Below are 16,508 nucleotides of genomic sequence, written 5' to 3' on the forward strand. Positions count from 1 at the left end.
ACAGGAGCAATGGGGGCTTTTGGCCCTGAAAGACATTTTAATTCCTTGTGACTTGCAACTTTCACTAATGGGGAGAAGGAAAGAAGTCATCTCTAGGGAAATGTTTTTAATCTTTAGACTTTGTTGGGCTGCACAATTTTTAGCTGTGTGGCTTTGGGTTAATCAGTGTCTCTCTCTGCGTCTTGAAGGATGTACAAGCTTCAGATTCAAATTCCTTCCAATTGATCTCCTTTGCTGTGAGGGTAAGGACAATATTTCTCTCTCTCTCTCTCTCTCTCTCTCTCTCTCTCTCTCTCTCGACTAACTCACAGTAGATGCTAAAGGAGACTTATGAATGAATGAATGCATGAAGAAATTTCGCAAGATGATCCCCTAGGCCCTATTGAGCCACCCAGTTGCCCTACCCTCCTCTGGTGTCCCTGTGTAACTCAGGGAAAACCTAAATAAGCCCTCTAGCTTTACTTGCTTTTAGTTGTCCTTAAAAATAAAAAAATTTTGGAGGTCACAGTAGCTGAACAATATATAATTAGTCTCCCACTAACTTTGCTGTAGATAACACCTTTAGACCTGTTGATTATGATGAAAACAGTTTTGCCTAGGTTATTCTTCAGGGACTTGAAGGCTGCTTTTGCTGAAAACACTGACTCTTCATTTAGGCCTGCAGATATCTGACTGGCAACTAAAATAGGATGAAAAGGCTTGGCTTCTCTGCCTTCATACTGTATATCTCCTTGCTACCTTAACGTTTGAATTAGAATATTTCTGCTCAACTCTGCATGTTGACATATTAATCATTTAAGAAATGTTTTATCTGGAACAATAATACAAGATTGATTTTATCTAAATTTACCTAATCTTTCTCTTTGCCTTTGAGACTTAAGACACCAAGGTAAGAGTAACTAAGATAATGTTGAGTTCCAGGCCACTGGAGCAGCACCTAGAAGTCTCTAGTCATCAGTTCTTTCTTGAACAATGCTCCCCTTGCCTTGCTTTTCTTCCCTAGAAAGCCTCTTTGTATACTTGAGTTCTGTAAGATGGTCTTGGTTAGTGATAGCCTTCCACTCTCTTTGGTTTGCTGGATTTCCAAATAAAACTCTTTCATTGTCCCAATAATTTGTCTTCAAGTCATTAGTCTTTTAGAGGGACTTTTCAAGTGAGTAGATGAACTTGCTTCAGTAACACCTAGACTTGACTAGAAATTCTCTGCCCTTCAGACATCCCTAAGACTAGGAAAATATTATTTCTGAAAGCCTCCTAAGGAGTTGAAGGGATGAAAAATATCAAGGGATTGCAACAATAGTGTCAGATAACAAGATAAACAGGAAGTTTTTGTGTGTTCATTTAGGGAGAGGGTCCAAAGACAGAATATTTCTTTCCCTTCCAACTCATAGTATATGCTCCCTTTTTATCTTCTAATGCAGTGTCTTCTCCAAGAAGTAGAAATTTGCCAGGAGTATTCTCTTTGTTTTAAGTCAGAAAATAAAATATCTTGGTTCCTTAACCTGACATTCTTGGACTCCCCTCAATCCAGTTTGGTCCCAGTTGAAAATTCTTTCCCTAAAATTTCTGGTTCTCCCAAACTACCACCTTCTCATGGAAACCTTTTACCACATCTCACCTTATCTGACACCTACATAGAGTCTCTCTGAGGCTGAGATAAACCCAAGTACTTAATTTTTTTTTAAATTGAGTTTCCTGGTGAAAAAATTGAAAGGTTATAAATACTTCATTAATTTTTAAAATTTTAATTTCTGTGAATGTACCTAACTCTGAGACCAACTTCTATGAATGAATTCCATCCAAAGGCCTTATCTTGAATCCAGGTTCTGTTTCACTATGGTTGTACCTGTGAGATCTTAGACAAGTTACTAATTTTCTGCTCTTTAGTTTCTTCATCTGAAACATGGGAACAATATTAGTGCTTACAACATATGGTTAAGATGAGGGTTAAGTGAATCACATGTGTAAAGCTCTTGAACTGTATATGACACATAGTACATACTATTTAAGCATTAGCCATTGTTTAAGTGTTTCAATGTGAGGCCCTTAGCTTCATGTGAGGCAGGTCAAGTGACATTGTATAATTTATTGTCTAAACCAGGACTTTTGAGGGTGTCATCAAAGAATTACTATTAGTAATTATGTTGGTATAACAGGTCTAAAGTGGAGCTGTCCTGGGTTAACTGATATGGTCACACTATTTATAGGATTTCTTCAGCTTTACTGACTATCAATGTCACATTGACCTATCCCTGCTCAGAGACCATGGCAGTCCTTATTCATTGTAATACCTGTTTGGCCCTTAAAATGCTGCCTTGAGTCACTTTGTATTTCATTTTATTAGGTATCTCTGTCATGTCCCAGGTGGACTTTAAGTCTTTGAGGACAAGGACTCATCATACACCTCCCCTGACCCAAGGGTGCAGATTAGTGACTTGAAAAATAAATAATTTCACTTCCTTTACCTTTTGGTAGCCTGTCCCTAACTCCTGGCACCAAGTAGCATATTATGCCCTGGGCAGAATAGTCCAAACTCCTCATATTATTGGTTTTACTCTCATTGATCTCCCCAATTCTACTCCTGCATATATATATATATATATATATATATATATATATATATATATTCCAAAGACCTCATAACTTATAATTCCCTCGCTTAAAATCTTTCAGTGGCTTTTCATTATTTTTATGGAAGGAGATTTCGGTATTGAAGCTCTTCAATGACTTTTCTTCACATTTGAAAATAAACCCAAACTTCTTGAGATGGCCCATAAAGCTTTGTAGATTGGGTCCTGCCTTATCTCTCACAGTTTGCCCCTTATAATTCATTCCTTCAAGTCCCCAACTAGAGGTAAGCTCCAAGAAGACAGGAACTTTATCTTTGGTGTCAATATATTTTGTTGCCTCATATCAGTGCCTGGCACAAGGTAGATGCCAAATATCTACTTGTGGAATGAATGAATTAATTTTTTCCAAAAATTCTTATAAAATAGACATATTATTATTTTATTCTTCCTTCACAGAATAAAATCTGACACATATATTTAAAGTGAATTCATCAACATCACAGAGCTGAAAAGTGGCAAAACCATTCATTTATTCATTCAACAAATATTTAGTGAACAGCTATTAATCTGCTAGGAAATGAAGCAGGATTCAAACCTGAAATGAACAATTTTTAAAATACCTTCCTTTACTTTCTTATATTACATTAATTTTAAGAATTAAAAAAAAATTAAAGATTTTTTTTAGATGTTGATGAACCTTTGTTTTATTAATTTATTTATATGTGCTGCTGAGGATTGAACCTAGTGCCTCACACATGCTAAGCAAGTGCTCTACCACTGAGCCACAAACCCAGCCCCTAAAAAAACAGATAAATTTTTTGCTATAAAATAATTCAAATAATACTAAGAGGTAAGGTCAAATTCTCTCTTGCAAGAATTCCTCTTTCCATTTTCCCAGCCAATAACAGTCCCTCTCTAGAAGTTAACAGACTATCATTATACACATAAATAGTTTTGAAATTAATTCCTACTCCAGTATCCTGGCCTGGTTTAATTTATTCAAACTATAGTTCATTTAACATTGTCTTAAAGATATTTCATATTAGCACATATGTATCTACACTTTTTTGTTTTATTTTTTATTTTGGGGGGGACAGGGGAATTGACCCCAAGGACACTTAATCACTAAGCCACACCCCCAGCCCTTTTTATTTTGGGACAGGGTCTCTCTAAGTTGCTTAGGGCCTTAATAATTTGCCGAGTCTGGTCTCGAACTTCCAATCCTCCTGCCTCATCCTTTCAAGTCACTGGGATCACAGGCATGTGCCTTTGTCTGGCTTTCATTTATTTTATTAGCTCCACATCATGCCATAGTTTCTTTCAAGATTCTCTCTATTGATAAAATTTTATATTATTTCTACCTTTTCATCTGTACAAACTGGGATGGCAAATTCCTTGTACAAGCATATCTATGTGTTATAAAAGTAGAGTCCAAGGTAGAATCCAAAGCAGAATCATTGGGTTGAAACACATATGTATTCTAATTCAAAGAATTGTAAAATTATCCTTTAAAAAGTTTTACCAATTTATACTCCTTCTAAAAGTATATGAAGTTGCTTGTCACAATCAAGATGTTTGTGTGTGTGTGTAAAAAGGGCAATCAGCCACTTCTGCATTTTAATTCTCACACTTTAGTCTGACTCCATGTAACCAAATTTGCTTTCTTCCATTACATATTAATAGTGCCTATTCTAGACCTACCTGCATACAAATAGAATTATAGTGTGCTATATGTAGTTTTATAGCTGCCATCTTTGGTCAGCATGTTTATGAGATTCATTCATATTATCATATTATCAAACATTAGTCTATTCTTTTAAAAAAATTGCTGAGGAGTATTCCATTGCATGAATATACTGCAATCTGTATATCCATTCTTTGGTTTGTGGATATTTAGAATGTGTCCAGTTTTGGGCAATGATGAATAAAGTTGCTATGAACACCTGCATTTGCATTTAAGAATTTTGTAGACATGTATATTCATTTATCATGGATAAAATACCTATGAGGATATTGCTGAGTCATGTGGTAAGTGTATATTGAACTTTTTAAAGGAAATTGCCAAATGGGAATGGTGGTAACTGTAAAAGAGTAACACAAAGGAGTTTTTTTGGGGGTTGATGGAAATGCTCTGTATTTTATTATGGTAGTAATTATGTGAATTTATATGTCTGTTGAAATTAATGAACTATACCAGAAGGCACTTGGTTTTGCTGTATGCTGTTTTTCAAAGAGGTAGTACCATTTTACACTCCCAACAGTAATGTATTGATAATTCTAAATTGTCCCACAACCTCACCAACACTTAGCCAGTCTTTTTAATTTTAGTCATTGAAATGGGCATGAAGTGATAACACATTGTGGATTTAATTTGCATTTTCCTGATAAGTAATGATATTGAACATCTTTTCATTTGATTAATATCTTTTGCATATTTTCTTTATGGCATGTGTTCTAATATTTTGACTATTTGAAAGATTGGGTTATTTGTTTTATTATTGAACTGTCAGAATTTGTTATTGTTTCCATATATATATATATATATATATATATATATATATATATATATATATATATATTGTTAAGTTGTAGTGTAACTATTCCTCCTAATGGTAAACATATTTTCTGCTCTAGATAAATGAAAACATATTCACACAAAAACCTGTACACAAATGTTTATAGAATTTCTATTCATATTTGTCAAACCTGCAAACAATTGAGATGTCCATCAGTGGCTGAATAAATAAATTGTGGTGCATCCATACAACTTACACTCAGCAATGAAAAACAACAACTTATAGATACTTCCAACAATTTGGATGAACGTCAAAGGCATTATGCTAGGAGAAAGAAATGGGTCTCAAAGGTTATGCATTTTTTAATGAATGACTCCATTGACATGACAGCTTTAAAAAGACTGAACTGTAGTGATGAAGGGTGTTTAGTTATTGCCAGGTTCAGGAGTGGAATGGAGGTGACTACAAAGCGAAGGAGTATCACAAAGAAGTTTTTTTGGGTGATGGAAATGTTCTATATTCTGATCGTGGCAACAGTGATGTGAATATAAGTCTTAAAATTAAACTGTACACCAAAAAGAAGTCAATATTGTTAAATGTTTATTAAGAAACTACTGTAATCAAAAAGCAAGTTAACAAGTCACTATGAATATATAAGTGCCTATGAATGTTGTTTTTTAAGAAATATTTATGCATTTATTTATTTATTAGTTTTTATGTGGTGCTGAGGATTGAACCCAGTGCCTCATACATGTTAGGCAAGCACTCTACCACTGAGCTACAACAGCAGCCCCTGAATGTTGGTTTTTGAGTGGCAAAAACTACGACAGGAAATATATATATCTTTAATGCTGGTTACTTCTGTGTGGACAGCAAAATGATCAAAATTTTCAGTGTATACTTTTGTATTTCTTTGATTATTTTGATTAGTATGTAGTGATTTTGAAATTTGAAAATCTGTTAGAATGGAAAACATTAGGAAAAAATTTAAAAATAATAAAAAGTATTTCTGCTTTATTGAATACTTGATGATATGTCTGAGAACAAGATAAATACATCTCCATTTTTTGTGGAACATATCCTGATCCACATCTTATGAATGGCTCATCTGCAAAATATGTCTAAAAGTATTCTAAAAATAAAGATAAATAGTACATGTTTGAAATAGTGCCTGGCACAAATGAATAAATGTAATGTAGCTGCTATTAGTATGTATCAATAGATAGGGAGAAGGATTGCCCTCACCTTACACATGATGTAAAGGTGCTTGTCATGTAACAAGGACTCAATTAATGTTAGTTTCTTGAGTACTTGGATGGGATATTGGATATTGGGTTGAGAGACAGAGGGCAAACATATGTTCCTGGTTCAGTTTTTGCAATTTTTGGGTCTCTTCGTTTATCTATTTTTCTTGGGCTGTCTATCTCTCTAACTTCAGGGAAACCTCACCCTCCTTCTCCACCCTAGGCTGACCTATCACCCTCCCTCAGAACCTAGATATGTGTCCTTTTCTTCTGAAGTGAACACTTGACTTCGTGCCTGCATCTAGCTCAGCACAAAGGACATAGGGACTCTGGTAGACCTGAAGGTGAGTCCAACTTGGGAAAAATGTGACTTCAGAGCAGAGCAAGATTTGAAAAGTTTTGGAAAGAAGGTGTACCTGTAAAGCACCAGGGATCTTTAAAGGCAGTGAGAGAACTGAGGGAAATAACCAAGGGTGAGGGAAAGGGATATTTGAATTCTACCTCTTTCTCTTACAGGCAGATGGCCCATCTTCAGTCTAATAAGGATCTCATTTCTACGGGAATGAAGGAATTTAATGTTCTGCTGAATCAGCAGGTAAGCCCAGGCACTGTTTCAGAGGACAGGCCTGAAGTACCTGTGTTGGGGCGGGGACAGAGAAGGGAGAATAGTTTGAAACTTGAGGGTGATGGTGGTTAATGGAATGAACTAAAGAGAGGGAATATAAATCAGAGAAAAGAGATGTGAGAGTTTGTGAGACTGTTCTGGTATTCCTGAATCACATTGCTGACCACATTCTTCCTTGCTAACTCTTTCTCTACTTTCCCCAGGTCTTTAATGATCCTCTTATTTCTGAAGAAGACATGATGACTGTGGTGGATGACTGGGTGAACTTCTATGTCAACTATTACAAGCAGCATATGAAAGGGGAGCAGCAAGAGCAAGTTGGGGCTCTGCAGGAACTCCAGCAACAGTTGGACATTCTGGCAAAATCTTTTCTGGTTAAATATAAAGACTTCCTAAAATCCCATGAGCACCCAAACCATAAGCTTCCTTCCTTCTAGCCCAGAGATCCAGGACTTCATCTCCAAGAAGCCCTTAAATTCTGGCTTTGTAGATCATGTACTTAAGGATGTGCTTCTTTATGATACATCAATAAATACCAGTACTGGTTTTGCTGGACTTCCTGGCTCTTTTTCCATTGTCTGGCCCTGGCTTATGAGGGCAGTTGGTTTCTTTTTCTTCAATCCTTCTTAGATATGATCTTGGATTAATTTAGTAATAGAGGTTAGCAGCTTTAAGTAACCACTGGGCAATACTAAAATAGGCTGAACTAAGGGCCAGGAAGGCAGGGACTAAAGAGAAAGTGCTGGGATGAAGTGGATGGTAGAAGAAGTGAGATAAAAGCCTTCCAGAAATTATGGTCCAGTGATATGTTACTCTAGCAGAAAGCTGTTGTAAGTCTCCTTGGTTCAACCAGAGCCAGGTTTACTGCCACCATTATTCAATCACCTGCCCTTAGCTCCTACTTGAACAATATTCTAGGATTTTCTGATTCCAAGGCTACTACAGAATACCTTTGGGGGTACTCCCTGGAGTATCTCAGGAATTCAGGGTTAGAAAGGATATTGGGAACCATTCAATATGTCTGGTATAAAACAGATGGCCAAATCTTTACCCTTTGGCTCCACCATCCTTCAGACCCAGATCCCAGGACTGGGAAAAATCAGAAGCCAGCCTTTCCCATTGCTTAAGCCATCTCAGTCACTTTCCTCCTTTCTTTCAGACCTCCTGACTCCTATTAGAACTCTGGGGTGGAACCAGAATTGGGTCAGGGTCATTACTTTTGAAAAACGAAATGGAAAAAAAAAAGTCACAAAACTATAAGCAAATAGATAAGTAAGGTACAGGGAAGGGAAGAGGGGAGGGAGGATAGGAGGGAAAGGGAAGTGGGAAGTACTGGGGACTGCATTAGAACAAATTATATCCCATGCTTTTATTATTATGTCAAAATGAATCCTAATGTTGTGCATAATTAAAAAGAATAAAAACAAATCGAATACGAAATGAAGGTTTTGGATTGCAGCGCTAACTCGTCTGAAAGCCCGGAGGCCTTAGGGACTGCGCCTGGCAGAGGGGCGGGGCGAGGAGGCGGGTCACGTCAATCAGATCCTGCTTGGCGCCGCCTAGAGCTTTTCACTGGGTTTTCTGTGTTTCTTCTTGGGTGAGGAAAGTTTCCGGGCTGAGGCGTCGTTCCCCAGTTCCTGTCACTAGCAGGCTTTCTCTTCCTCGGATCTGTGCACCCCCATCTCTGACTTTTTTTTTTTTTTCCTTCTCCTTTGCAGTTTGGTTTACCCTGAACCAGACCTCTGCTCAGTGCCCCTAGCCATTCTTCCAATGTGTGGAAGTGTGGGGGCCTCAGACTCTGCCAGAATATGTCCGACTCCAATGGAAAGAAGCTGCCAGCACCTCTGAGGTGGGGTCGGTGCCCTAGGCAGGGGCCAATGCCTATCTACTGTACCCCTCAGAAAATCTCAGTCTGTTAACTGGGACTCGGTGCTCACTCACTGGGACAGTAGTCAACATCCTCTCCTTTGGAGTAGTGTGCATGGGTGGAAGAAAGTGATGGAGAAACTGTATGAAAAAAGTCATTGGAGTTACACTGTTGCTGTGTGCAGTGTAGCTGAAAGGAATAGTTGGAAGCTACTTTGGTTCAATTCGCAAAGATGCTCTTAAATTTAGAACTATCTAACCTTGGGAACTATTTAGATGACCATTCCTCTAGTGTTCAAAGAAAGATGACCAATTAACAGGCATGTGGTAAGAAATACTTTTTAAAAAATTATTATTTGAAAATATTTTGCTTAGGAATGAAATTTTGTATTTTATATTTCTTATGGTGACATATAGTGACATAAGTATAATGGTGTGGTACAAAAGATTCTTCAGTGGGTGGGAAAATTCAACATCTAAACTCCATTTCAACCGTTTGTAAGCTGTGTGAATTGGAGAAATTACAAAAAAAGTTTCTTTTTTTGACAGAAAATCTTTTGATGACTCTGCATTCATATTATTTATGTGTCTATTTAGAAGTCTATTTAGAAGTAAAATTTGGAATATTTTGACTTTTCAGAAATGGTGGTATGAATCATCAGGATCTGATGATCCATGAGAATAAAAATAAAGTTACTGAAGCAGTGAATACCCCAGTCCATTATTATTTCTGAAAAATTAACCAGAAATACCAAAAAGGATAATGCTTATTTTGTTTGACAGCAGTGCCTGAATCAATTCTAGAAATAAGATTGTAAATAATAGGTGGATTAATACAGCCGTAACTCTTCTCTATTCTTATTTTGATGTTGACTCTCACTTTAAGACTGACCCTGAACTTGAACTCACTTTTAATCTCACCTTCAACTCTCACACCCTGTGTCCTACCTGATCTTAACCCTGAACAGGATAGACACCTTACCCTCATTGATCTTGAACATCACAGACATTATTTTCACCGTGACACTGTTCCTCATGCTGAACTAGACCCTAACTTTAACCCTGACTGTGATCCTGACACCTACCTGAATATTACCTTGACCTTTATCTCTGACCTTCATGAGCATGACCCAGAACCTCACCCTAGCAAGGACACTGCAAATGACTAATCTTGATTCCAGAACCTGACCTTGATCATGAATCTTATGCTCAATATAGCAACACTATGAACCTGAACATCAGCCTCATTCACCTTGTTGGTGATTTGAACTTTATCATGAACCTGACCTACACCCTGATACTTCCCTGACTCTCCCTCTCACCCAGTTACTGTTATGATTTGGATATAAGGTGTCCCCTGAAAAGCTCGTATGTTAGGAAATGTAGGAATGTCTGTAATATCATCAGAAGATTAAACCACTTGTCGATTAATAATTTAAATGAGTTACTGGGGTTGTAATTGTAGGTCAGTGGGGTGTGGCTGGAGGAAGTAGGCCATTGGGGACATAGCCTTGGGGATTATATTTTGTCCCTGATTTCTTTCTCTCTGTCTCTCTCTGTCTCTCTCTGTCTCTCTCTCTCTCTCTCTCTCTCTCTCTCTCTCTCTCTCTCTCTCTCTGCTTCCTGGCTGCTATGAGCTGGAAGCTTTCCTTCAGCCAAACATGGATGGAGACCTCTTAAACTGCAAGTCCAAATATACTTTTCCTCCTCTAAGTTGTTCTTGTTTTGGTCACAGTGACAAAAAGCTGATGAACACACTTACCTTTCACTCAGGCCCTCAACCTGACCCTGATACCAACTCATATGCTCACTCACTTTCACGGATGTCCCTTACACTGAACATAATTCTAACTTTGACTTTAGCACTGACCCTTCCAAAGAAAATCCACCAGACTCTGACCCTGGCTGTGACCCTTATCCTGGTTCTTACCCTTCTCCCTATTCTGACCTTAACTGACACTAACTGTTTTTATGCTCTTGTACCTCACTATGTTACAATCCTGATCCTAATCTGACCTTAACTCTGACCATCACCCTGACCACAAACTCTGACTCTGACCACAAAGTTCATTTTAACCTTGATTCTAATTCTTATCCTCACCCTGACCTTGGAAACTGTTTCACACTGATTCTGACACTGAACACTATTATTTAAAAAACTTCTTTTTTATAACATATAATTAAAAGTATCATATATAAAATGTTTTGAAATATGTATACATTGTGAAATGGATAAATGAAGCTAACTACCATATGTATTACCTCACACATATTTTTTTGTGGTATGAATATTTAAAATCTACTCTCAGCAATTTCCAGAATACACTACATAGTTGTTAACTATATATGATGCATATCATAAATCTCTTGAACTTATTCCTTTGGTCTACCATGCGGCCAGCGCAGTGGTTTCATTAATGAGGTTCTTGGCATAAAAGTTAGCTAGTGAGATGGAAATAAACACACAGACTCAGTTACCTTTTTCTATGACCAGGTCCCAGACGGCTCCCCTCTCTGGTTCCCACCTCTAACCGCCCAGCAGGGCAGCAAGGATTACTCAGGGCTAGCAAGAGAGAGAGAGAGAGAGAGAGAGAGAGAGAGAGAGAGAGCACACGCCAGGGAGTAGCCTTTTATTGGGGAACAAGAAATTCAGGGGAGAATTCCATCCAATGAAGGTTGAAGGGGGGCCGCACTCCAAGGTCAGGGTCAGTGATTGGGCCCCTGGGGTCAGTGGTCAGTTACACCCCCACATGGACAGGTTCTCTCAACAGGAGAGGGCCGGGAAAGCTCCGACACAGCCAGAGCGCCTCAGACCCTAACCGGGAGTCACCCAGTCACGTGTGAGAATGGCTCCCGACACTTTGGTCTAACTGGGATTTTATGTCCTTTGACCTACATCTCACCAATAACCACCCTCTCTCACCCAGTTTCTGGTAACTAGCATTTTACTCTCTGCTTCTGTGAGTTTGAATTTTTTAGATTCCATGTATTAGTGAGATCATTTAGCATGCATCTTTCAGGGATAGGCTTATTTCACATAACATAATGTCTTCCAGGTTCATTCACATTGTTCTTGCCCAAAGGCAAGATTTCCTTTTTTATTTTTTTTAAGGCTAAATAGTATTCTACTCTGTATCAGAACCACATTTCCTTATCCATTCAACCATTGATAGACAATTAAATTGATTTCATATGTTGACTATTGTGAAGAATGCTGAAATGAACATGGGAATTCAGATATCTCTTCAGCATACTGATTTCATATTCTTTGGGTATATAGCCAGTAGTGGGATAGCTGGATCCTTTGTAGTTTGTTCAGTTTTTTTCCCCCATCCAACTTAGAGTTTATTTCTTGTTATCCTTCTTAGCATGTAGTTTACTTTCCCAAGATTTTTTTTCTTTGCTGTCCTGGTTCACATTATAAATTAATTCACAAATATAGAATTGTGCTAGAAACAATATTTATAAAAGTTCATATGCTTACTTACATACAAAATTATCCATAGAAATGGTTTTCGGTACACAGAGTAAGAGAGTAGGTAATCTCTTTTGTTGGCTTTCTGCATAATGGTTAAAAAGTAATGGTGGCATGATCTTTACCTCAATAAGCTAATAATTTTCCTACTTGTTCTATTTCAAAATAACAATTTTTTAAAAATATTGTATCTTAAAGAATACTCAGGAAAAAGTTTTTTTTTTTTTTTATAATGTGCATGTAGTCCTATTTCTAGAAAATTCTAAACCCCAGACTAAAACTCAAAAAACACGACAGAAAGGCAACTCATTAATGGAACGCTGTTCCCGTGAATCCAACAACTATTCATTTTTGATTAGCACTTTTAAAATAATTTGCTATTCAACAAATAATGACCAAGTGTTTGCCATGTTATGTACCAGGTCTCTGCTGGGTGTAAGAGTGAGTGTAAGGGGGCTGGGGATATGGCTCAAGCAGTAGCGCACTCGCCTGGCATGCATGCGGCCCAGGTTCAATCCTCATCACCACATACAAAGAAAGATGTTGTGTCCTCCAAAAACTAAAAAAAAAATAAATATTAAAAAATTTTTAAAAAAAAAGTGAGTGTAAGAGTTATGCAAGGGAAGATGCCTCTGAGAAGTGAAAGGGGATGCTAAGATACATAAAATCATTAGTTTTAAAGATTTTGACAACAAATGGTTTATCATATAAAAACTATGAAATTCCACTTTAAAACTATTTTTTTTAAATTTTAATATTTATTTTTTAGTTTTTGGCGGACACAACATCTTTGTTTGTATGTGGTGCTGAGGATCGAACCCGGGCCGCATGCATGCCAGGCAAGCGCGCTACCGCTTGAGCCACATCCCCAGCCCTTAAAACTATTTTTAATAAAATTCTAACAATACTTTGTTAGGCAATGAAATACCCAGGACAGAAGCTAAGAGGGACAGGCTAAGAGGGGCAGGCTGCCAGGCTGCCATCATCAAATGGTTCAGCAGTCACCCCAGACCTTGGATTTGGGCAGGGAGAATGAGGCAGAGCTGGTGGGGTCCCACTTTCTGCTCAGAGGAGCATTGCCAGGGACTTCCATTTCAACCAGAATCTCTGGTCAACTGAGATCCAGCTCCTGCTATGCCTATTTACTTATGTCTGCCCATGATGCAGTTTGTTTTAACAGCCAGGATACATGTTACCAGCACCAGCTCTGGAGCCAGGCCCAGCTCCACCATGTCTTCTCTGGGACCTTGGGCAAATCACCTCTCATCTTAAAAGCCCACATCCCTTGCATTGAAAGCAAGTGTGATAGAGCTCTGCTGCCATTCCTGTGAGGTGAGGATTCTGTGGGTTAATGACTATTGAGTCTAGAACAATGTTTGGTACCTAGGACTGTCTGCACAGTGAGCTGGGCACAGCTCAAGGATTTGTAGTGCTTCCTGGCACACTGATAGAAACTTTAACTGGAGGCCAAGGACACAAAGTTGGAGTTTTCCTCTAAAAAGCCAAATTACCTGGCTTTTCTGAAAAAAAAAAAAAATCAGAAAGCTGCTGGACAGGAGATAGCCAGCTGCTCGGGGAGCATTTGGCTGATGGGTCCAGCCACCACCTCCAGGTGCCAGCTGCTGACCTTTACCACCTAGCCACTTCAGGGCTTGTTCCAGCTGTCTGAGCACGTTTGAGCCCACCCCCTGGCATAGAGCCACAAGCCCACAGACCCAGTCCCTGCCCTCACAGAGCTCGAAGGCTGCTTGCCTTGGAATGCAGGTGGACTTCTCACCAGAGGTCCATCTCTAGAAGATGTGTAAAGCTTGCTGGGGTCTAGGAGTTCCCTGCCACCTGGTTCCTCCACGGTAGTAACTGGATCATCCGGGAGCTCAAAGAAATGCAGAACCTCAGCCCCACCCCATACCCGGGACTGGGAATCCGCGCAGCCCCGAACTCAGGTGTGCGGTGGAAGTCTGAGAAGCAAGGTCCTACACCTCAGAGCCCTCCCGCGGGTAGATAAGGTTTCTTGACCTTGCCAAGGTTTTAGAAGGGGCTACTGAAGGGCTGCACTGGCCCCTGCCGGCGCTGGCCAGGAAGGGGCTGTAGTAGAAAGATCGCTGGCTGCTGCCGCTGCTGGTGCTCCGCGATAAGGTTTCAGCGGAGGCCTCGGAGATGGAGGGGCAGGGAAGGCGCTGCTGGAGGGCAGCTGAGGGCCTGGACTCCCAGGTGGAGGCAGTGGGGCCAGCGTGCTGGGTGCTCCCGCTGCAGTCCACGCTTAGGGTGTTAAAGAAGGAGCTGAGGCAGGGGGAGGAGGCCAGCACCGGGCCACCCGGAGGGGACACGGGGCTCTTAGCGCCCTCAGGCTCAAGCGACTGCGCTGGCAGAAGCATAGAGGAAGGGCTGTCTCCCTCCGATGTGCAACCCACTGTGGTTCCCAGTCCCGAGGACAGCCCGTCTTCTGACTTGGAAGTCCCTGCAACCACCGCAGAGTTGCCGCTGGCCTTGAAGCGCCGCTTTCGCTTCGTTTCGGTTGTCAAACATCTTCCCGCGGTTTGGATCCAGAGTCAGTAGTTACCTTTCCCTGGGTCGTCCTCATCGCGGGGCACCATCTTAAAGCAGTTGAGCGACAGGTTTTGGCGAATGAAGTTCTGCCGGCCAGCTTCGATGCGTTGGAATGGCCGTGGCGCGCTCTGGAGGGCCATGGCGACGATCGCCGAGTAGGGTGACCGCACGCCTGCCCGGCTCTCGAGGCGCTGCGGGTGTGTCGGGCGCAGGCTGCGCTAAGGGACGCTTTGGGCGGTGGCTGCAAGTAGGTAGGGTCTGGCCGCTGCCCCAGGCGGCTGCCCCGGAGACGCGCAGCAAAAGTCGGACCAGTGGAGCCACAAGTGGGTGTTGGCGGCGGCGGTCGGCAGCGCGTAGGGCGCCCTGGCAGCCCGGGGCGCGTCCCGGGCGGCGGTGCCGCGGGGCAGGCTGGCCTGAGAGTACACATCGAAGTTGTCGCCGCAGTAGAGGTCCATGTCGGCGGGCGGCCGAGGACTGGCGAGCGCGGCTCAGGTGAGAGCATCCGTCTGCAGGTCACCTTGCGGCCCGCCTCCGCCAGTGCTCAGCGCCCGTTCCCAGGCTGGGTCCGGCAGGTGCCTGATTTTAGTTTTATGAGGAACTTCCACAACGTTTTCCATAACATCTATAGTAATTTACGTTACTGCCAACAGTGTTCAGGTATTCTCTTTTCTTCACGTCTTTGTTGACCCTTGTTATCTCTCGTCTGATTATAGCCATTCCAACTGGTGTGAAGTGACATCTCACTGTGGTTTAGCTTCAGATTTCCCTTGTGATTAGTTGTGTTGAGAATTTTTATATACTTATTGGCCATTTGTTTATCTTTTTAAGAGAAATGACCATTATGATTTGCCTATTTTTAAATTGGGTTGTTTGTTTTCTTGTTATTAAGATGTGTGAGTTACTTATATATTTTGGATATTAACCCCTTAGCTGACGTATTATGCTAGGCAAATTCTTCCGATTTTAGTTTGATGTAGTCCTGCTTCTGCTTTTGTTGCCTGACCTTTTGGAGTCATATCTAAAACCTCATTGCTTAGATCAGTATCAAGGAGCTTTCCTCTCTATATTTTCTCCCAGAGTTTTACCCCTTAGGGTCTTACGTTGAAGTCTTTAATTAATTTTGAGTTGATTTCTTTCTTTCTTTCTTTCTTTCTTTTTCTTTTTTTTTTTTCTTTTTTTGTACTGGGGATTCAACCTAACGGTGCTTAACCACTGAGCAACATGCCCAGCCCTTTTTATTTTTATTTTGAGATAGGCCCTATTTGCTGACACTGGCTTTGAACTTGTGGTCCTCCTTCCTCAGCCTTCTGATTTGCTTGGATTATAGCAGTGAGCCACCATACCTGACTTGAGTTGATTTTTATATATGGTGTGAGATAAGGATCCAATTTCATTCTTCTGTCTGTAGATATTTAGTTTTCCCAGTGCCATTTATTATAGTGACTGTGTTTTCCATATTGTGTTTTCTTGGCCTCTTTGTTGAAGATAACTTGATAGCACATGTGTAGGTTTATTTCTAGGATCTCTACTATGTTGCATTGTTCTCTATGTCTGTCTTATACCAGTGCCCTACTATTTTGATTACTATAGCTTTGTAGTATATTTTGAAATCAGGAAGTATTATTATGCCTTCAGATTTGTTTTTCATTCTGGAGGTTGCTTTGG

At 40.3% G+C, this 16,508-nt stretch overlaps 1 protein-coding gene across 1 annotated transcript; it reads left to right on the top strand.

The window, feature by feature from the left end:
• Positions 1–166: 166 nt before the first annotated feature.
• On the top strand, positions 167–7,392 carry Ahsp (alpha hemoglobin stabilizing protein). The gene is made up of 4 exons (XM_076840941.2): positions 167–242; positions 6,554–6,674; positions 6,847–6,925; positions 7,159–7,392. The coding sequence occupies exons 3-4, from the start codon at positions 6,851–6,853 to the stop codon at positions 7,390–7,392; spliced, it is 309 nt and encodes a 102-aa protein (XP_076697056.1). The 5' UTR covers positions 167–242; positions 6,554–6,674; positions 6,847–6,850.
• The last annotated feature ends 9,116 nt before the right edge of the window (positions 7,393–16,508 follow it).

This window comes from Callospermophilus lateralis, chromosome 19, assembly GCF_048772815.1.
Source record: "Callospermophilus lateralis isolate mCalLat2 chromosome 19, mCalLat2.hap1, whole genome shotgun sequence".
Lineage (NCBI taxonomy): Eukaryota > Metazoa > Chordata > Mammalia > Rodentia > Sciuridae > Callospermophilus > Callospermophilus lateralis.